This window comes from Panthera onca, chromosome C1, assembly GCF_046562875.1.
Source record: "Panthera onca isolate mPanOnc1 chromosome C1, mPanOnc1 haplotype 2, whole genome shotgun sequence".
In the NCBI taxonomy this organism is placed as follows: domain Eukaryota; kingdom Metazoa; phylum Chordata; class Mammalia; order Carnivora; family Felidae; genus Panthera; species Panthera onca.
Genome location: NC_138346.1, coordinates 39,785,554 through 39,807,879, shown reverse-complemented (window position 1 = coordinate 39,807,879; position 22,326 = coordinate 39,785,554). Strand labels below are relative to the sequence as shown.

The window sequence follows — 22,326 nt, the reverse complement described above, 5'->3', positions numbered from 1 at the left end:
AGTCATTAGGTTTTAATACAGCAACAAAAATTGGTTACATCAGTATTACTTTTTCCTGCCACAACGTATACATACCAAATCACCACAGTGTACTCTTTAAATACAGTTTTATATGTCAGTTTAATCTGGGTAGAGCTGAAATTTACAAAAATTGCTCTATTAGCAGTTCTGTAAATGAATACTTAAGAAGATACACCATCCATTGATTTTTATCTGTATGCTATATCAAGAAAGCCATTAGGAGAAATGTAGAAGTGGTCTTATGATTGTGCTGTATAGTCAGTGTGCCCCAGGTATCTTTATTTGATCAAGAATAGGCTGAAATATTCAGTTAACAATTTAGTTAACTAATTTCAGTTATAGGCATTTAGCTCCTTACATATGGGGCCATTTATGTTTTCTCCCGGAATACCACTTATTTTCTTCTATTTCGGGACCCTTCTAATAGTATCATGTGCCCACACTTCTGGTACCACGCTTAGCAACCTTTTAAAATCTGTTATTAGTTAGTATTTGATACAGTGTTACTGCTTTTACTTCAAATTATGAAAACACTGGGGCTTTTTCTTATCCAAATGTAAAATTACAGGTTTGAATGTTTTTTTAAAATATTCTTGCCACCTCCTTTGGAGTATTTGGGAAACAGATTTGCGTTTTTTAAGTAATCTCTGCACCCATCATGGGGCTTGAACTCACAACCCAGAGGTCAAGAGTTGGACGCTCTACCAACTGAGCCAGCCAGGCACTCCCAGAATTGTTACTTGTGTGTTTTGTATACTCCTCTTCCCCTTCTTCACTCAGAGGAATTGGTTCAGAATTCCAGATTTGGTATCTGGAATACCATATGACACTGCCTTAAAAAATTGATTAATAAATCTTAAACTGTGAATGCAAATTTTTAAAAATTGATTCATTATGTTATTTACTGATTTCCTCCTTTATTCCTACCCCTTGCTTTCCCTTTTTACCATCCTCAAGAATAGCCACAAAATTTCAAAACTGGGCCTATTAAGAACAGTTGATTGAAGTGAGAACAGTCTTCAGGTGCTATTTGACTTATTTTTTTCTTAAGTATTAATTACGTAAAGCTGTTACCTTTTTAAATGGCCTTACCGTCTTTGAGAAGTTTAGAAATCTCTTCTCTTGGCTGCTAGCAGATGGAGAAAAAATACAGATAAATGTTATAAGGAAGGGAAATACTTAAGACCAGATCTCTAATTTTTAAGATTGTTATTGTGGAACTTGTACGTTTGACAATTAAAAAGTACCCATTTCTATAATTTATTTTTTGCTAAAGATTTAAACTGTAGAAAAATAAACACATGTGTGAGTGTATACTTATAATGTTCCATAGTTTGTAAGTACAGGTAGCGTCTCATCACTTCTTCAATTTATAAGAGAAAAAACATAAAAATATAATCAGTTTAAGAAAAAGATTACAGGGAGTCACAGGTTGTGACTGGCAGGTGAATTAGTTTGTTTTTACTGCATGTTAGACATCTGGGTCATGTTCACTTTGGTTTAAAAAGGACCCATGCTTCCTAATATCTTAATGCTGCTTGATTTTCTCACTGTAGTGTGTGTCAGCTCCTATAGCCGTTTGAGTTTGTGGTCTTTTGTTTTAGAGTTACCATGAAATGTAATACTTTCCAGGCCACTGAATACAGACAGCAAAATTAAATAAAAGGCCACTTATATTTATGTGAGATAATATTTAGAGAACCACTTTAAAAATTGAAAGGTATTTTTTTGTGTGTCCTAGCAGATTATAGTCTCAAAATTTTAAAAAGCATCTTTAATTACTTGTTTAGAAGTTTTTGTTATTCTTATTAATAGTCTCAGGGTGGACATGATCATAGTCATCAACATGCACATGGGCATGGACATTCTCATGGACACGAATCTAAGAAGTTTTTGGAGGAATATGATGCCGTATTGAAAGGACTTGTCGCTCTAGGAGGCATTTACTTGTTATTTATCATTGAACACTGCATTAGAATGTTTAAGCACTACAAACAGCAAAGAGTAAGTACTTTGTAATGATTTCTTCCGTTTTCTGAGATACGAAACTCAAAAAAATTTTTTTTCTGGCCACATGCTTAATTATGATGTTGGTGTGTGTTCAAGGAAACATTGACTTTGATCTTTGCCATTTTTATGTATATATTTTGTATATGTATGTATTTTGTATATATTTCCTTGAGACAAAATATGGTTTAGAACAGAGCTCTAAACTGGGACTCAGGGGGAGTGATTCTAATTCTTGCCCAGCTACAAAATAGCTGTGAAAACTATGACTCATTCCTTGTGATTTCCAGTTGCTATATAAATCTGTGGGAAATAAGCCCTACTTTTTGTCTGTATTTTCATATCATATTCCAAATAGTGTATTTAATTTTAATTGCCATATTTTATTCAGGGTATTGCCATATTTAAGTGCCTTCAAAGGAAGGTTGATCAAGATGATGTGCAAGTGAATTATTATCTGAGGAATGGTAGAATGAACTAGGAAAGGATCAAAAGTGAAAGAAGCCTAACAGCATTTGGTTTTCAGAGGGTGTGTGGAAAGGTGGATGGGTGAAGAATGGAGTGTTGGTAGGAGGGATGCCAAGGTGAGAGTGGCCGGAGAGAAATGAGTCAGAAGAGAGGTGATGGGGGCTTGAAGTAGAGTCATGTCATGAGGAATAGGAAAGATAAGGTGATTAAGAGAACTATTTAAAATTTTAATGATTATTTATTTTTGAGAGAGAGAAAGAGTGTGAGTGGGGTGGGGGCAGACAGAGAGTGAGAGCAAGAGAATCCAAAGCAGGTTCCAGGCTCAGCTGTCAGCACAGAGCCAGAAGAGGGGGGCTCAAACCCATGAACGATGAGATCATGACCTGAGCCAAAGTCGGACACTTAACCGACTCAGCCACCCAGGTGCCCCAGAACCATTTAAATGAGAGAATCAATATGATTTAATTGTTGATGACATTCAAGAAATAGAAGTATTTTAGGGTCCATCTCTGAGTACATAATTTAGAATACAGTTACATATTGCAAAGTATATAGAGAAGTTTTGACATTCCTGAGAAGCTCAATTTTCTTCAGTTGTGTGTACCTGCTAACACTTAAGCAGCAAATATTCATATTTAATTGTACAGAATATTAGGGACTGCATAATTTACCAGTAAGTATGAAATGTAGTCTTTCAAGAGGTAGTTCAAAGTAAACATGTTTTCTGTTTTTTATAATTTAATCTTGATCTCATTTTGCATTTAAATTTACTGGGAAAATTAAACATGTTTATTTTTGTAAACTAATGTAGAAGAATAGAATCTCCAGAACATGGCAGCTCTTTGGAAATTTGATATTGAAAGAAGTAAATAAATTAAAGGAATTTGATTAGATAAATCAATGGAACACCATTAAAGGGGTACTCTGTATCTAATAGTAAGGAATTCTTCAAGAATATCAAAGAGAGGAATCTGTGCAGATAAATCAGTGTGTCTCTTTTATGATAAATAGGACAGTGAGTAACCAAAGATGAAAAAGTGTATGGCATTGTTTTGAAGAAAAGGAATTAGTGATCCTTGAATAGAACAGACGTTTGACCATCTGCAAAGAAGAGTCAGTTATTGGAAGGAAGCTTTCAGAGCATACATTAAGTAATACATCAGATGAGGACTGGTTTCAGCAAGTTGGGGCTTTGAGGGTAGTGATTTGGCAAGTTTTCAGGAAAGTGGACAAGGACAATCTGAACCAAAGCAGTTGAACACAATCCCAGCTGGTGTTGTACATTTTCTTCTTTTCTCTTTTGTGCTATGGTTGGCTTGTTTTCCCTTCCCCCCACTTTTCTCCTTTCTACTTCAACTCATGGCTGCTGTTTCTTTTCTTTGGTTGTCTCCATACTACTCCTTTTGAACATTTTGTGTTTCCCCAATTTCTGTTACTTATTGCTACGAAGCAGAAGAACCCACAATTTAATGGCTTATAACAACATTTTATTATTTCTCGTAATTCTGTCAGGAAATTAGGCAGGATTCAGCCGAGCAGTTCTTTTGTTCCCCCTACCATCAGCTACACTCACTCACTCTACTACATTCAAACTCAGCTGGCCTGGGTTGGCCTCAACAGGGCAGGGGTAGGAGGCCCATGAATGTGTATGTCTGCATCTAGTGTCCTCCACATGGTCTCTATTTTTCTAAAAAAAATTTTTTAACATTTATTCATCTTTGAGAGACAGAGCATGAGTGGGGAAGGGGTAGAGAGAGGGAGACACAGAGTCCAAAGCAGTCTCCAGGCTCTGAGCTGTCAGCACAGAGCCCGACATGGGGCTCAAACTCATGAACTGCAAGATCATGACCTGAGCCAAAGTCAGTCGCTTAACTGACCGAGCCACCCAGGTGCCCACACATGGCCTCTGTTTAGAGCCTAGGCTGAGTTTCTTCACAGATTAGTGGCTAGCTTCCTTGAGCAAAAAAGTAAAAGGTGTCAGGTTTCACACTAGTTCCAGAACTGGTCCATCATTTTCTTGCATTCTGTTGATCAAAGCAAGTTAAAGGGGAAGAGGTTATTTGTTCCAATAAACATACATAGATCGGAAATAGAACTTTAAGTTGGAGGAGTTGTTAGAGGTAGTTACACAGTTACATTGCTAAAAGAAGAAAGCAGACTGTTAAAAGATAGGAAAATTAAAACTAAACAATGAAATACAATACTTAGGATTTATTAATAAGTGAGGATAGATTAGATGAGAAAGAAAACTTACCTTTATTGCGAAGCTGTTAAGAGTCGGTTACCGATAGGTCATTTTTTCACACATCACCTCATTTAATCCTAAGAATCTATCATTTTAATTTTACAGATGAGTATTCTTATGGTTTAATAAATTTAACTGCCCAATTCTCACAGAAGTAAACTACAAAGTTTGTGATTTTAACTCAAATTTGACCCTTCCCATTATGTCACATGTAGGGAAATGTAAGATTGCATTAAACACAATGAAATTCAAAGGGAGTAAGCTTTAGTTTTTTGGAACTTCCTATTCCCATACACTATTAAACAAGATAGATATTAAATATATTTCACACACTTCATTTGGTTGCATGTAATATAGTACTGTGTACTGTATTCTGTACTTTGAAGTAGATGAGTTGATCCTTTGAGTGTTTGAAAAAAAAAAAAAGCAACAACATAGAAATTTAGCTGAATATTTTATAATGAGACCCCTTGATTAATTTCTAAAAATTTTTTCTCTTTTTTTCCTAAGTAATTTATGAATAAAGTGTTACTACCACTTACCCCATAGATGTTAACAAGTGAATATTGTTGCTAGTTGTGGCTGCAGATTTGATACTAATACCAGATTTTTTTTCAGGGAAAACAGAAATGGTTTATGAAGCAGAACACAGAAGAATCAACTATTGGAAGGAAGCTTTCAGATCATAAGTTAAATAATACACCAGATGCTGACTGGCTTCAGCTCAAGCCTCTTGCCGGTAGACAACAGTTCTGACTAAAGAGAAACTTTTAAAATATAAACATTGAAATACTGCTTCTAACCTGTGCCTGTGTTTGAAATTTCTTGTTTTTGTGGCTTCCCTAATATTAGTTTCTAACTTGTATTTCCTAAAATGTGAGTGTATCTTGTGATTTTGTTTACTGTCTTGTCTATTTCAGCCTTATTAAAATGGAATGTGGGACTAATTATATCACAGGGCAAGGAACATATTGCACTTTTACTTTACAGAAAAAAAATGAAACAAAAAGGCTTTGTAAGCAGTATACTCGTGTTATCTTTAGATCTTGGCAATGCAGGTCTCTGTGCCGTCCATATGGGATTGGTTTCATATGGAAGAGGGAGAGTGGTCTCCCTACTTAAAATCTCTGCTCATCAATTCAGCTTTTCTGTTGCCTGGTAAATGTGATGAGGTAGCTTACAATTGTCAAGGAAACATAAAGTATTTTAGTCTAATTTTCCCTTTCTGTTTGAACTTGTGTTTCCCCTGAACGTACCAACGATTTTCTGCAGAAAAGGGGCAGATGAGACTCTAACTGTACTCTGCTCCAATTTGAGAAGTAGTAGACTGTTTGTCACATAATAAATAGTTTTTGAAAACTAGGTGAGAGGCCAACCTCAATTAAAAAAAATACTTAATCAGATGTTACCATTTATATGGGTTTCTGAGTAGCATTTTCAGATAGGTGCCATTGGAGGGTGCCAGCGATTTAAAGTTTGTTTTCTTCAGTGATAAGAGAGGATTAGACAGGGTAACTTTAAGTTTCCTTCTTCCCCTGAAAAATTATGGGTCCATTTAGTTGTCCTGTAAATGCTGCAGTAACTTCTACCCTTCGATTTTTAGCAGCTGTTCGTGATGTCCTCCCTCAGATTCACAGTTTCTCCACGCTTGCCAGTTCTTCTCCCCACTTTGCCTGCTGTTGATCTCAGTGTCCCCCCTTTACCTCATCTGGTTCATCATCTGGATGCTCAGAACCCCAGTTTGTTTTGTGTGTATGTGCACATGTTTGTTTTATTTGCTTTTATACATTTATTTGGGACTTCATTTAATCATTACACTGCTGTTCTGCCTGGGTTTAAATGAGCAAAGAAGCGCTCGTCTGCTTGTTGATAAAAGTATATCCTTTGCTATTATAAATATAGGAACTGATGACTCGGTCGTTTCTGAAGATCGACTTAATGAAACTGAACTGACAGATTTAGAAGGTCAACAAGAATCCCCTCCTAAAAATTATCTTTGTGTGGAAGAGGAGAAAATCATGGACCATTCTCACAGTGATGGGTTACATACCATTCACGAGCATGACCTCCATGCTGCTGCACACAACCACCATGACGAGAGTAAGACTGTGCTGAGGAAACATAACCACCAGTGGCACCACAAGCATTCTCACCATTCTCATGGACCCTGTCATTCTGGGTCTGATCTGAAAGAAACCGGCATAGCTAATATAGCTTGGATGGTAATCATGGGGGATGGCATCCACAACTTCAGTGATGGGCTAGCAATTGGTAAGTGGGCTTGAAACTTGGGTTATCATTTGTTTGATCTTTAAGACCACAGATTCAGTACTAATATTATAAACTGTAATACATAGGATTAAAATTTGAGGTTAACAAATACACTGTTATAGATTACTCTGGTCATTTGATTTGTTTCCAGAGGCTATGTTCATGTTTTTGATCAGCTTATTTGGGGCATAAAGGTATATTTTTACTGGGTTTTGCTTTTAATGTGTAAACAAATGTCTGTAGTATACTACTTTTATAACTCGATTTCAAGGCATAATCACATATGAAAGCTACCTTAACATTCTGTTTTCAAATACATTTATATATCCCTGAATATATAATTTCAGTCCTGGGTTTAGTACTTTTTTATGTCTTTGAAAAGGTGAAGAAAAATTTTACCTGTTAAGCATCCATTGTACCAGATTCAAATTATTAGAGTCTTGGCTAACGTAAACTGATATTACTAGTTTAGGAGAATATTAAATGTGATTAATATATTATTTTCTTTTCCAGACTTCACTCAGAAGTAGGCTTTGGTTTCTTTAAGAAAGGAGAGGCCATATTTTTCAATCTTCAGTAGCTGTCAATGTTAAAAAATAAAGAATTTACTAGAGGGAATCAAATGTATTTATATCTCTGATCTTAGTCCTCAAGACTGTCAGACGGATAATACTTTGTAGTATTTTTGCTCTAGACCCAGAAAAGTTCAGACAAGGATGTAGCCATTTAAGTATCTATAAATATTTATATGAGAGAGAGCGAATACAATCGTACGCTTAAAGGACTTGAAATTTAGCATCAGCCTTCCACTCAGAAGCTGAAATGCTGGAAACCATTACTACTCCCAAGCTTTCAGTGAGGTCTGGAAGGCTAATGTAATGGAAAATTTAATTTCTTAGAGAATATTTCTTTCACTGAGTAGCTCTTTCTCTGGTTATTATATACGTATCATACCTCACTATATGTTCAAAAAGTGTAATGTAAAATAAGTGAGTCACTCATATATTATGAAAATAATTTAGATAGGCAAAAGAGGTTGTACCTATCCTTATTAATGAAAATGGAAAAAGCGGAAGTAAACATCACTTGATTTTCTTTTTACCCCCCACCTCAGGAGCAGCTTTCAGTGCTGGACTGACGGGAGGAATCAGTACCTCTATAGCTGTGTTCTGTCATGAGCTGCCACATGAGTTAGGTAATATACCAGATTTTGTCAAATCTTAAGACTTCTTCAGTTACAAATGCATATAAATTTTGGAGAGGTTAAAACATAAAAATGGCTGATGACAAGTAGAAATGTCATCATTCTTTTATATAACTTGTATTATATGCACCTAAAAATGTATTGTTTTATATGTATGTATGTTTAATTTATGTAAACAGTATTATGTCCTTTCCCATTCTGTTCCTTATATTACTAATCATTATGCTTTTATTTAGTTTATTTTGAGAGAGAGAGAAAGAGAGCATGAGCACATGAGCAGGGGAGGAGCAGGGAGAGAAGGAGAGAAAGAATCCCAAGCAGGCTTCATACTGTCAATGCAGAACCTGATGTGGGGCTTGATCTCACAAACCATGAGAACATAACCTGAGCCGAGGTCAAGAGTCAGATGCTTAACCAACTGAGCCACCCAGGCGCCCCTCATTATGTTTTTAAACTCCACCCAGGTTATCATGAATTCATTTAATATGTTGCTTTTAGTCAGTACTTAGAGTTGTGCGTTTACTGCATTTCACATATTTGTCACCTAGTATTAGATACACTACACCTTTAATTTCCTGCCACCACAGATAATGAGGCATTGAACGTCTGTAGACTTAGCGCTTATAGACTCTTACAAGAACAGCTTTTGGGATTATACCCAGGAACAGAATTGATGGGTCGTGGGATGTACCTGCCAGAGAAGTGCTGTATTACTAGCCACCATGGCCATCTCTAACCACCAATACCAGAGAGTTCCTGTGTTTCCACATCCCTGCCAAGACTTGACATTAACTAATTTTTGTCAATTTGGTAGATATAAAATGATATTTCTTTGTTGTTTTAGTTGGCACTTACTGATCTACCAATGATTTTTTTTAAAATTTCTCTTCATGTGTTTTGATTTTTGTCTTATTTTTATTTCCATTATTTTTGAGCAACAGAGAGTGTGAGTAGGGGAGGGGCAGAGAGAGAGGGAGACACAGAATTCGAAGCAGGCTCCAGGCTCCCAGCTGTGTCAGCACAGAGCCGGATGCGGGGCTCGAACTCACAGACCGCAAGATCATGACCTGAGCTCATGTCAGATGCCTAACCAACTGAGCCACCCAGGCGCTCCTGATCTTTTCCTATAAGTTGAAAAACATTAGATGTGCACATGCATTCATTCACAGAAAATATCCAGGGGATGTAGAGATGACATAAATTTGAAAGAAAAAAGTAACTCCCTATTCTGAGTTTCCAAGGAATTTCTTCATATGTTCTTGCTAGTTTAATATTTTTCTTAAATTTATCTGGCTATGAAACATCTATCACTTGACTGTGTTTAATTTTTTTTTATTGGTAGTAGCCTTATTTGCTTTCAGTAGAGTTTATATGTATAATTTGCTTAGAAAATTATTAACTGCTCAAAGCAGGACAGTCTATTAATGCTTACTTGGTGCTGATTCTCTAAGTCTTGATTCTGTACTTACAGTTTTGTTCCTTTGCCAGCCTTGAGCTTGTGTTCTTATATCCTGTTCATCCCCCATTTCCTTTATCCTGACTAAACCATTATTGCCTTCGTTGTCTTTTGCTTGGACAGTTTCCATAGTATTTACACCTAGTTTTGCTCTGTTCTAGTCCCTCTCGTATACTTTATCCCAAAGTGACTTGCTCATGCAATCAGTCTTTCAGTAGTCTCCCTTACGTATAAAGTTAAAAGCTGAGATTCATTAGTCCTGCTTCCATTGGCCTTCATTTCTGCCTTTTCATCCTTACTCACTGTGCTTGCTGTTGCATGTTTTCCACTTCACCCAAACATAATTCACCAAACATATGCTGTGGATGCCTGAGCCTGCTTCTTTCCTTGTACCATCTTCCTACTTGGCTTGTCCTGTCCTGCTGATTGTCTCTCTAGTTAATTATGTTACGAGGCTTTTTTTCTCCAACTTGAGGACTGCCCTCCCGCTGGAGGATTACTGCCCTGTATGTGTTGGATGACTTTTTCGTGTAAACTTTATCACTTAGCTTCACCAGGTCTTTCTTTGGGTGCTTAGTATATATCCATTGTAGATGTCCTATCTCTTAAAGTGTAGGTTCTTTGTATGCAGATACTGTATCTTATGCAGTTTTCTTAACTACTTTCCTGTGTTAGGAAGAGAATAATCTGCCAAATACTTCTTTGCAATTCCATAGCAATACACATCAGGGCTTTCTGTCAGTTTTTATATGTAGGTAACATATAGCCTAATAATTTTAACTTTGCACTCTTCATTTTGAACTTGCTTAGTAGTAGATTTGGATAGTCTGAACACAAAATCCACAATATACTGGGAAGACCTTCAACTTCCCTTCCTACCCTCTTCCTGCTCCCTAAATGGAGTATATCATGCCACTTCATGGTTATTGACAGCAGGGAGTTTGGAGATTAGGGATGATTGCCTTCCTGCCACTTACTCCTTTTTCTCTCTATAGTTTCTCCTTGAAACAATGAAATACAAGGAATGATAGCCACATAAACAAATGCAGGACATATCTTAATAGCTAGGTAAGGCCTTGGCCCTATGCAGAGCTCCTGTGAAAGCTGGATTATAGAACTCTACCTGGGCCAGGACTCCCCATGAGACAATGGACCCCAAATCTCTACCTGTTTTACCCCCACAAACCAGAAGTTGGGATGTTACTGTTGCTATGATGGGAAAACATGAGTTTAAAGTACGTTGAACTTTAAAGGAGTGAGACCTTAAGAAAATGTGCATTTTCCCCCAATGCTCAGTGCTAAATTGACCTAAACTCTATTTTCTAGCTGTCTAGGCTCTAGGGTAGAAAGAGCATAACTCTGGAAGTGATAGAAAATGCTTTGGCCTTTGTATTCATCAAGGTAGGAAGTGGTCTAATGACCATAAACAAAGAAAGTATTTTAAAAAATGATTTTAGAGCCTTTTTTTTGCCTTAAGGTACAATAATGGACACTTTGGTAAAATAGGCCCAGATGAATGTCTTTACTCTGATTTATCTCTCTTATTCATTTGGAGAGGAGGGAATCTGGAGAGAGGCTAGAAACCTCTTCGTCAGAACTCCCAAGCAAGGGAAAGATCACTCCCCTAGAATATATGATAGAAGCATGGCAGGGAGATAGGAGAAACTTCTCCCTGGTTAATAGGTCAGGATATTGGCAAAGCAGCATAATACGTTGTATTCCAGGATAATTTATTTGATCTAAAACCTCTTAGGCCCTAGTTAAGTTTTTGATTATGAATTCTTAAAACTGTTCTGAGATTTTTATACTGAAGTCATACCCTAAATGGGAAAACAATTGTTTAAATTACATTTTAGTGCATTAAAAAGCGACCCTTAGTAATTCCAAGTTTTATTGTTCCTCTTCTGAACGCATTGCAGTTCTTGCATGGTGCGTACCAGATGATGGTTTTGTTTGTGCTTAGGAATGCAATAGGAAAAATCAAACTTTTAAACCTTCGAACAATATACAGCTCAGGGAGGTTCATTCTAAGAGGTATGCAGAAATTGAAACCATCTGAGAAAATAGAAAACCCTTGTCTCTCATAGCATGTTTGCTGTGGGGTGGGTTAACGGATGAAGTCACCTGAATTATTCCTACTCTTTCTTTTGTTTTTTGCCAAACTTGTTTTAGCTATATTTAAGTAAGTAGAAATATTACTTTGTTGTATTCTACTTTTTTCCTACTAGTTCAAAATAACTGTATAAGCATTTGAAAAATAATTTATATGAAAACTTGTATAAGAACATATAAAGAGGAAATGAGATTGGGATAATCTAGAAGAGCAGATAATCCAAACTCTCTTCTTGATATTAAGTAGTGTGTTCTAACTCCAAAAAAAAGTGACATTTTGATAAATAAATGTAGCCTTATTATTAAGACTCAGCTCAGAGAGGCTATGGTGCCATCCCATTTTTCCCCTTTACTCTCATGCGTATTTAAGGGGTAAGTAGAATTTCAAAATAAATTTTCATAATGTGCTAGATTGTTCAGGGAAAACTGAACATTTACTATATAGATGTATACATGTGTATACATGCATTATTTAAGGCAAAATTAAAGAACTTTGAAATATGTATTTGTTTAAAAAAATCTCAGTGGTTGATATTAACATAATTACAGCATTGGATCACATTAACAGCTTTGGCAGGCACCTCATTCATTGTGTTAATGACACCCTTTGTCAGCAGAAAGGAAGGGATATTGATTTATCAAAAGATGAGTAGATTTGCTTGTTTGGTGTAAATCCCAACTGTATTCCTTTGATCTATTTTTCAAATATTTATCAAGGTTCTTACTGAGAAGGGAGGTGGGTGGAGAAAAAGGGAGAAAAATATGCAGATACCTCTGAAATTTGTAACTAAGATAAGTCTAGGACAAAGATAGATTTTATTTTATTTTATTCATTTTTAAAAAAAATTTTTAATGCTTATTTCTGAGACAGAGAGAGACAGAGCATAAGTGGGGGAGGGGCAGAAAGAGAGAGGGGGACAAAGAATCCGAAGCAGGCTCCAGGCTCTGAGCTGTCAGCACAGAGCCCGACGCGGGGCTCGAACTCACAGACTGCGAGATCATGACCTGAGCCGAAGCCGGACGCTTAACCGACTGAGCCACCCAGGTGCCCCTAGATTTTAATTTTTTTTTTTTTAATTTTTTTTTTTAATGTTTATTTATTTTTTTGAGACAGAGAGAGACAGAGCATGAACAGGGGAGGAGCAGAGAGAGAGGGAGACACAGAATCCGAAACAGGCTCCAGGCTCTGAGCTGTCAGCACAGAGCCCGATGTGGGGCTCGAACTCATGGACCGTGAGATCATGACCTGAGCCGAAGTCGGACACTTAACCGACTAAGCCATCCAGGTGCCCCTAGATTTTAAATGAAATAATTCGTCTTGGTACAAGGTCATTATACAAAGATAATTTACACTGCTGTATACTAGCAATGAACAATTAGAAATTGAAATTTTTTTAAAGTGCTATTTATAACACCAAAAAACATGAAACTCTTTGGTTAAATCTAACAAAATATACACAGAATCTGTATGCTGAAAACTACAAATCACCACAAAAGAGATCAAAGGAGACTTGAGTGTGAACAGTGTATACCAGGTTTATGGACCAGAAGACTCAGTATCTTTAAGATGCTAATTTTCCCTATAGTTTAAGTGCATTCCCAGTCAAAATACCAGCAGGCTTTTTCAAATGAGCTTTTTCAAAATTTAATATGGAAACCGAAAGGAACTTGGATAACCAGAAGAATTTTGAAAAAGGACAACAAAATTGACTTTAAGACTTGCTATAAAGCCACAGTAATTGCAACAATTTATATTGGTGAGAAAATAGACACATAAATCAGTGGAACAAAGTAGAGTTCTCTGATATATGGCAACTTATTTTCAACAAAGGAAATTCCATGTAGAAAGGAAGTTTTTTCAACAAATGTTGCTGTAGTAATTGAATATCTAGTTTCAAAAACCCAAAGAAACCAAAAAAGTTCACACTGTAGACACAAAGTAACTGAAAAAAGATAATTGATTTAAATAAAAATTTTAAAATACAGGTTTCCCCTGCTATCCAAAAGTAGTGTTCCAGTGAAACTTTTTGTAAGCTGAAAGGGCTTAAAGCTAAGAAACAGTTACTATTTATATGAAGAAATTTTTGAGCTTCCCAATACCTTAGGATACATCTTGCCAATGGAAGCACAAAATAGAGACAAAGCACAGATACTCACACACTTCAGAGCTATGGTGGCCTGACACTGAGCATGGTTCCTGGGGAAGGAGCTTGGTGGGGCTACTCTGGCTGCTCAGGGTGCAGGCTGCCTCTACAGCAGCTCATGCAAAACAAAGGCTGTTTTTGGTTTTTGCCTTTTTTCATAAAAGGGAAAAATCCTCTGCAGATTTTTTTTGGTTAGGGAAAACCGGTACTAATGTAGGTCTTTAATAAAAGTGAAGTGGCTGTAATATGAACTTTTGAAAAGTGGGGGTTACCTGTATAAGACTTTCAGAAGAAAACCTAGGAGAAAATCTTTGTGTTCTTGGATTAGGCAAACTATTTTTAGATAAAACATCAAAAGCATGATCCATTAAGGAAAAAGTAATAAAATGGACTTCATAAAAATTAAAAACTCTACACAAATAGCCTTTATTAAAAAAGAATGAAAAGGACTGTGAATACATATTTGGAAAATACATACCTGACAAGAGACTTTTAGGATATTTAAAGACCTCTCAACTCAATAATAGGAAAAACAACAAAGTGGGCAAAAGATTTGAACAGGCATTTCACTAAAGCAATTCTGCAGATGAAAACACATGGGATTACAGGTGCTGGATTTGTCATTATAAAGGCTATAAAGGATGTGGAACAACTCTCAGAAATTGCTGGTAGGAATGCAGCTTTTTAGAAGGCTAGAAAAAAAAGACACTCGTTAAATGGCCCAGAAATCCCACTCATAGGTATTTACTCGAGAAATGAAAACTTATGTTGACAGAAAAACCTGTTTATGTGTACAGTGGCTTTATTCATAGTTGCCCCAAACTGGAAACAACCCATAGGTCCTTCAGCTGTTAACTTGCTTCATCTATGGAGTATTTAGTGTAGTAATACCAGTGACTTCCTGGGGTGCTTGGATGGCTCAGTCATTTGAGTGTCCGACTTCGGCTCAGGTCATGATCTCACGGTTTGTGAGTTCTAGCCCCACGTCAGGCTCTGTGCTGACAGCTCAGAGCCTGGATGGAGCCTGCTTCGGATTCTGTGTCTCCCTGTCTCTCTGCCCCTCCCCAGCTCTCTCTCACACTCACACACACAAACACACACACACACACACACACACACACACACACACACACACTCTCTCTCTCTCTCTCTCTCTCTTTCTCAAAAATAAACAAACATTAAAAAAATGACTTTCTGATATAAACTGTAACATGAATGAATCTTATACATGTTATGCTAAGAGGAAAAAATACCTAGATTCAAAAGACTACATACTTTATGGTTTCAATTTATATGATGTCCTGGACAAGGTAAAACTATAGGCATTGGTTGCTGAGGAATGAGGGAACTGAGGAAGTTTGCAGGGAAGGGCGGAGGGCGGATAATGAAGTAGTTCCAGAGTTTGATGGTGGTTATGGGTCCATGGTATGTACTTTTGTCAAAACTCATAGAATTCTACATCCAAAAGAGAATGCTGTAAAAAAAGAATTATACCTTAAAATTATAATTTAAAAAAGTTTTAACTAAAAATTTCATCTTGAATCCTGATTAGCTAATTCACGCTGTTTGGTTGCTATTCAAGGATGAAATAAATCCTTTTGCCATCCAGTAATATCTGGGGAGGCATCAAGGTCGACATAGTTTGTACCTATGACACAATGTTCTTTGAGTATTAGTGTTTCTTTTAAAACCCTTTTTAATTATTTTTTTAAGTTTACTTATTTTGAGAAAGAGCACAAGTGGGATAGGGGCAGACGCAGAGGGAGAGGGAGAGAGAGAATCCCAAGCAGGCTCCATGCTGTCAGCACAGAGCCTGATGTGGGTTTCAAACCCATGAACCGTGAGATCATGACCTGAGTTGAAACCAAGAGTCAGACACACCACTGACTGAGCCAGTCATGTGCCCGTGCCCTTTTTTGAAATTATAAAAGGAAACACTTTATTTTATAACCTAAAGACACTTCTCATTTTGTATTACCTAACCCCCTGCTAAATTAAATTGCCCTCTGAGCATGGTTAGTGAGTGAATTAGTGAAAATCTGGTGGGGAAACTTATAGAGGAAGAAGTTAGGAAGCTCTTTGCTTAAGGAAGCTGAGAAAAAAATTAAAAGTCTAGGGTAGAGAAGAGATAAAGCTGCTTTTGAATCCAGGACTTACCAGGAAAATTAAGGATTTAGGATCAGAGGGGAGAAAAAATGCAAGGAGAGTAGTAGTAGATGGAAACTAGAGAATGGCAGTTTAAAAGCTATTGGTAGATAATCTTGCACTAATTTGTTAACTTCTTCCTATTTGTTATAAATTAGAACCTTATAACCATAAGAGTTAAAAAAGAGAACAGATCATGTATTTTTAATCATGTAAGGTTAAGACCCACTCCCCCCTTTTTTAAGTTTGTTTCTCTACATATGAATGTAATTTCTACGCCAAACATGAGGCTCAAACCCATGACCAAAAGTCTCATGCTCTTCTGACTGAGCCAGTGGGTACCCCTGAAATTGCTTCTTAAGGGAAGGAAATGCCCCAGTATCTATATAATACCTTGCATTGCTAAGTGTTCAGTGATAAATTAGATGTTTGTATATTTAGTAAAACAAAGAAGCTTGTTATAGTTTGTCAGAAATTACTGACTTTTACCCTTTAGCTTTAAGGCTATCATATCTAGCAGTATTTATTCTTCTAGTAATATCTCTGAGCAATATTTGTTTTTTTCTAGCAGTCCAACTCTAGACATACAGGTGTGAGTCTCTTTATTCATTTTACATTTTTAGAATTAAGATTTAATTTTTTTCCTGGAAAAAATAAATCTAAACAGCATACAATGTACTTACAGTCTGTTACCTCTGTTTGTTCTTAGGCCATTTTTCTTTCGAAAAGGGGCAGAGATAAGAGCAGAGGGCTTTAATTGTTGCTCACGGAAAGAGTAGTGACCAGGTTCTTTTTTTCTACATTTTTGATTTTTTTTTTAATGTTTATTTTTGAGAGGGGCGTGGCACACAGGATCCCAAACAGGCTCTCTATTGACAGCAGAGAGCCCAGTGTGGGGCTCGAACTCATGAACTGTGAGATCCTGAGCTGAAGTCAGATGCTTAACCGACTGAGCCCACCCAGATGCCATTCTAGGTTTTTGATTTTTTTTTTAAAAACTGTTAAATGTTTTTTTTTAGATTTTGTTTTGAAAGAGAGAAAAAGAGTAGTGGGTGAGCAGGGAGGGACAGAAGGAGAGGGAGAGAGAGAATCCTAAGAAGGCTTCATGCCTAGCATGGAGCCCTATTTGGGACTCGGTCCCATGACTGTGAGATCATGACCTAAGCCAAAATCAAGAGTGGGATGCTTACCCAATTGAGCCACCCAAAATTTAACATTCCACAGTCTACAGAAAATTGACCTTTGCTTTTTGATAAGCAGTTCTTTGAGTGTTCACATGTCTGTAGACTTCTAACAATTCCATCATCCCAACAGTTCCCTTCTTGCAGTCCCATTGTAGTCCCACCCCTTTCCCACCCCTGTTTCTGGCAACCTTGGAATGTTCTTCACTGTAGTTTTATCTTTTTGAGATATCATATAAATAGAATCGTATATAACCTTTCAGACTGGCTCTGAGCATCGTGCCTGTGAGATTCACCCAAGTTTTGCCTGTATTAGGTTCAATTAAGTAAAAAATAAATACAATAAAATCTGTTATTAAAGGTGTATTTTTATATCAATTTTTTATTTTGTTTCCTGCTTTTTCCCCTTAAATGTGTGTGTAAAATCCTGTGATTGTAAAACTCTCACATTGTGTCTTTACTGCAGGTGATTTTGCAGTTCTTCTTAAAGCTGGCATGACTGTAAGGCAAGCAATTGTATACAACCTCCTCTCTGCCATGATGGCTTACATAGGCATGCTTATAGGCACAGCTGTGGGTCAGTATGCCAATAACATCACACTTTGGATCTTCGCGATCACTGCAGGCATGTTCCTTTATGTCGCCTTGGTGGATATGGTAAGATACTTTATAGTTTTGTGATTATTACCAAATCTGTAAATAGAATGCACCTTCCAGAAATGGAAGAAACCTTTGGATGTAGTTTAAAAGAATATTTTTAAAAATGGAACCCATTTTAAAACATGTGAAATCCTAAATAGTCTATTAGGGAAAGATAATTAAATAGGAGGGTTTCCTCTTTGAAAATCAGTTGAGATGCTGAAAATTTTTGACCAAATGATATTACTATTCAAAGTAATCATCAGTAATATTTAGAGATAATTGTTATACTATTAAAATTTGTAATACTGTGGTGTGGTTTGTTAATAAAATAATTCTTTGAGCTTGTTTTATGGCAAACAAGAAATACTTCTTAGGGAAGCCAATCTTCTGCAGAAAATGGTATATTTTCCTAGGGATTTGTGTAATTTTCATTTTTTCTAACTTTAAAGTTAGTAAATCTAAACACTAGCAAATAGTTTTAATTTTACCTTTATATCTTAAATATGTTAGGCAGTGTATTTGCAGAACTAGCAGTTTAATTACTTTTTTTTTAAGTTTATTTATTTATTTTGAGAGGGAGAGAGAATCCCAATCAGGGTCTGCACTGTCAGCGCATAGCCCAAAGTGGGGCTCGATCTCACGAACCGTTAGATCATGGCCTGAGCCAAGATCAAGAGTAGGACGCTTAACAAACTGAACCACCCAGGTGCCCCTACTTTTTGTTTTCAAACATTATGTTCACTTTTCTTCCTGGTAGGATCTAGTAGATGGTCTCTTTCAAAATCATATAACCTGAATTTTTAATGATAGAATTAATGCCTATTTATAATAGAAAATTTAGAAAGTATCAACAAAAGAAAAGAAAAACTGTTTACAGGGTGCCTGGGTGGCTCAGTCGGTTAAGCATCCAACTTCAGCTCAGGTTATGATCTCATGGTTCACAAGTTTGAGCCCCCTGTTGGGCTCTGTGCTGACAGCTCAGAGCCTGGAGCCTGCTTCTGATTCTGTGTCTCCCTCTCTCTCTGCCCCTCCCCCGCTTGTGCATGCACACGCATGCTTGCTCTCTCTCTCTCTCTCTCTCTCTCTCTCAAAAACATTAAAAAAATGTTGACGCTCTGTACCTACAGTTCACCACTTCCCTATCTTTTCATAGACTAACACCTCATTTCTTGTCCCCATGCTCAGCTGATTACCTTACTTCCTGTTTCATGGAGAACCCTGAAGCCATTGAGACAACCTGCCACAGGTTCCCATCACCATTTTTACTCATCTGCCTGTATCCGTTCGTTTACTCCCTTTCCTATTACACCAGAGGAATCTCTGTGTTCCTCAAAGAGGTCAGCTTCTTAAAACCGCTCCCTAGAACTTGTCCTCTTTTCACTAACTTCCTGAAATTCTCCCAAATTCTCTCTCGTGTTGGTCATTTTCCCCTCTCTGCTGGATCATTCCTACAAGCACGTAAACCTCGCGTACTCCTCACTTCAAAAGATAGGAGAGAGGACTTTCTTAACTCTAGTTTCTATTTTAGTCCTCAACCACCATTTTCTTCCCTTACAGAGCAAATTACGCTTTCTTATTTTTTAATTCTTGTCTCTCTTGAGTTTGGCCATATCAGGTATTCTCCCTGACTGCTGTGCCAGATTGTTATGTCCAGTCGACCACGATGTTGCTGAGTCCAGTGGTCATTCACCCCATCCCATCTCTGTTCAGCAGTATTTTGCAGTTGCTCATTCTCTTCTCTTCGAAATGCTTTCCTGCCATCACCATCTCCTGGCTTACCACCTTCTAGGCCTTTCTTTCTCAATTTGTTTTCTGATTCTCTTCTCGCTTACCTGTAACTGTGGGTGAAAGCCCTCTAGGTAATTCCATTTAGTCTCACGGCTTTAAATTTTTATTGACTGGTAATTCCTATGTTTACATCTTCAGACTTTTTCCTTAACTCAGTTAATCTATCTACCTGCTTCCCTGACTCTGAACAGAAGTACAAGCTGATCATGTTTAGATCGCAGCTCTTGAGATCTGCCAGCCTTAACTTCTTGAACCAGCAACTCCTGTAGGGATTCTCTGTCATACATGATGAGTCCATTCTTCTGGTTGCTCAGATCAAAACCCTGACTATCATTCTTTGACTCAAGTCTCTCTGTCCACCCTACCTCTGGCTCGTCTTGGGAGGGCTCCACCCCCTAACCACCTCTGCGGCCACCATGCTCCTTCAAGCCACCACCATCTTCTTCTCTTTAACTTTCTCCCTGCTTTTGCCCTGCTGTTGCCCTGTCCACGACATTCTGGGTCAACAGTCATGTCAGTTGTGTGCTTCAAACTCTTTGGTGGCTCCTGTGCATTTCCTCTCCCTCTCCCTCTCTAATTTCTTGAACTTTACCTCATCTTCTCCTTTTCCCCAGGAGGCACACTCTGCTGCAGGGGCCTGGCTCTTGCTGATCGCTCTATGTGGAATATTTTGCGTGTGGACATTCTTCGGGCTAGCTTTCTCCCTCCTTGTGAGGCATCCCATCTAAAATTTCAACCGCTACCCCAACATTTTACACATTCTGTCCCTACTTTTTTTCTCCTTTGGACTTAGATCTTGATCTATAAATAATACACTAAACATTTTACTTATTTATTGAGTTCCTTATGGGCCCCACATGGATACCCATTCTGAGTTGGCAAGCATTTTTGGTAGTATTTCGTTTACTGCTAGAAAAGTAGTTCACAATTAGTTGAATGAAAAACGAGCTAATTGTTATACTAGGAACCTAAAGATATATTAAAAAAAAAAAAAATGAGAATCTTTCCAGGAAGGATTTAGAGTCTAATGAAGGAGAAAACTAGCCATTAATTAGAATTCTTTTAATAATGGGTTACAATAGAGTAGTGTACCATCTTTGTAAAACTATGTTGGCTAAAAAATTGGGAAATAAAATTAGGGAAGTTTCTCTGGAATGGGAGATCTGAGCTGAGTCTTAAAAACTGTTGAACAGTTTATTAGAAGCAAGAGAAAGGGTCATATGAGAAAGCAGAATAATGAATAGCATCGTTCCTTTGACTAGTGAGTCTCCTCCTGGGACTGTATTTTAGAGAAAATAACCCATCACGACTATTGCTACTACAACAAGCAAGCAAACAAAAAACTGTATTAAAGTGTTTTTTGCAGTAGCATTTACAATGTTACAGTTACATTGAAAATACCCTAAGTGTCCAAGAGGGAAAACTATCCACATACATTTTAGGATTTTAATAACACTGAAATTATTTTTTTCCTAATGTTAAATGGAAAAAGATGGATTAAAAAATTACATCCATAGTTATCAGATGTTAGCCAGATCACGACAGTCCTACAACACACAGTGCTATAAAAGAAAATTTAGTGTAAATTTTATAAATTTTTAATTGTAAATTTTGAGGAGCCATTACAGAGTTAAGCAACAATGACATCACATTTTTGTTTTAGAAAGACCACTTTGACTATAGGGAGGAAGTTTGTATTCATTTACAATCATTCAGTATGATAGCAACAGTACCAGAAGTTTTGGTTTGAGGTACCTTTAGGGTATCCAGGTATAAGCGCCCATCTGGTTTTAAGGGCCTTTGGATAGCAGCTGTTTATCAACCAGTTTGGAAGCACTGTTGTAGGGCCATACCAGGAGATACTGGCTGGCTTTTGCTGTGCTTATGATCAACAGACATGGGTGTGGGTATTCAGGATTGAATTGAATGTGGGGAAGGCATAGTGCCTCTTCGGGCTGGTATGTGTACCTATCTGGAGGGGGTGTTTCTGAGAAAAGTCCTGTATATTACGTATGCTTAAATGTTAAGCCAGAATTAAAAGTTTTTGTCTTAATAAAAACTTGAGGAAAGGAGAAAAGATATAATAAAAAATAGTCTTTTTACTAGAACGATGAGTTTGGAAATCGCCTGGTTTAGTCTGAATCTAGAGTTTGGCAAATATTCTGTAAAGGGACAGATAGTAAATATTTAGGCTTTGTAGACCATACAGTCTCAGTCACAGTTCATCAGCTCTTCTGTTTGTAGTAGTTTCTGTCACAGTTACTCTGCTCTGCTGGAAAAGAACAGTAGCCTCCACACTGCTGCCATAGACTTGGGAACAAAATAGAGATCAGCATGAAGTCATTCTTAAATAGGATCCTCAGGAGACTGTTAAATATACTGTAGCAGTGTCGGATACAGTAGTTGGATTAATTGTACTCATTATTTAATAATGAATAATGGTGTTTCTTCCTAGACAGGCATTATGTTCTTAATACTACATTTCTCCTTGGGGCGCCTGGGCGGCTCAGTCGGTTGGGCGTCCGACTTTGGCTCAGGTCATGATCTCATTGTTGGTGAGTTCAGGCCGCATATCGGGCTCTATGCTGACAGCTCGAAGCCTGGAGTTTGCTTCAGATTCTGTGTCTCCGTCTCTCTCTGGC

The 22,326-nt window shown here is 37.3% G+C and overlaps 1 protein-coding gene across 4 annotated transcripts in view; it reads left to right on the top strand.

Moving 5' to 3' along the window:
* The window catches only part of SLC39A10 (solute carrier family 39 member 10), a 144,981-nt gene that overhangs the window by 118,752 nt on the left and 3,903 nt on the right, over positions 1–22,326 (top strand). For all 4 annotated transcript variants that reach the window (XM_060622741.3, XM_078451066.2, XM_060622740.3 and 1 more), the window contains 5 exons: positions 1,837–2,025; positions 5,360–5,480; positions 6,644–7,012; positions 8,127–8,207; positions 17,721–17,911. In XM_060622741.3, coding sequence (XP_060478724.1) covers positions 1,837–2,025; positions 5,360–5,480; positions 6,644–7,012; positions 8,127–8,207; positions 17,721–17,911 — 951 coding nt within the window. The remainder of the gene's footprint in view (positions 1–1,836; positions 2,026–5,359; positions 5,481–6,643; positions 7,013–8,126; positions 8,208–17,720; positions 17,912–22,326) is intronic.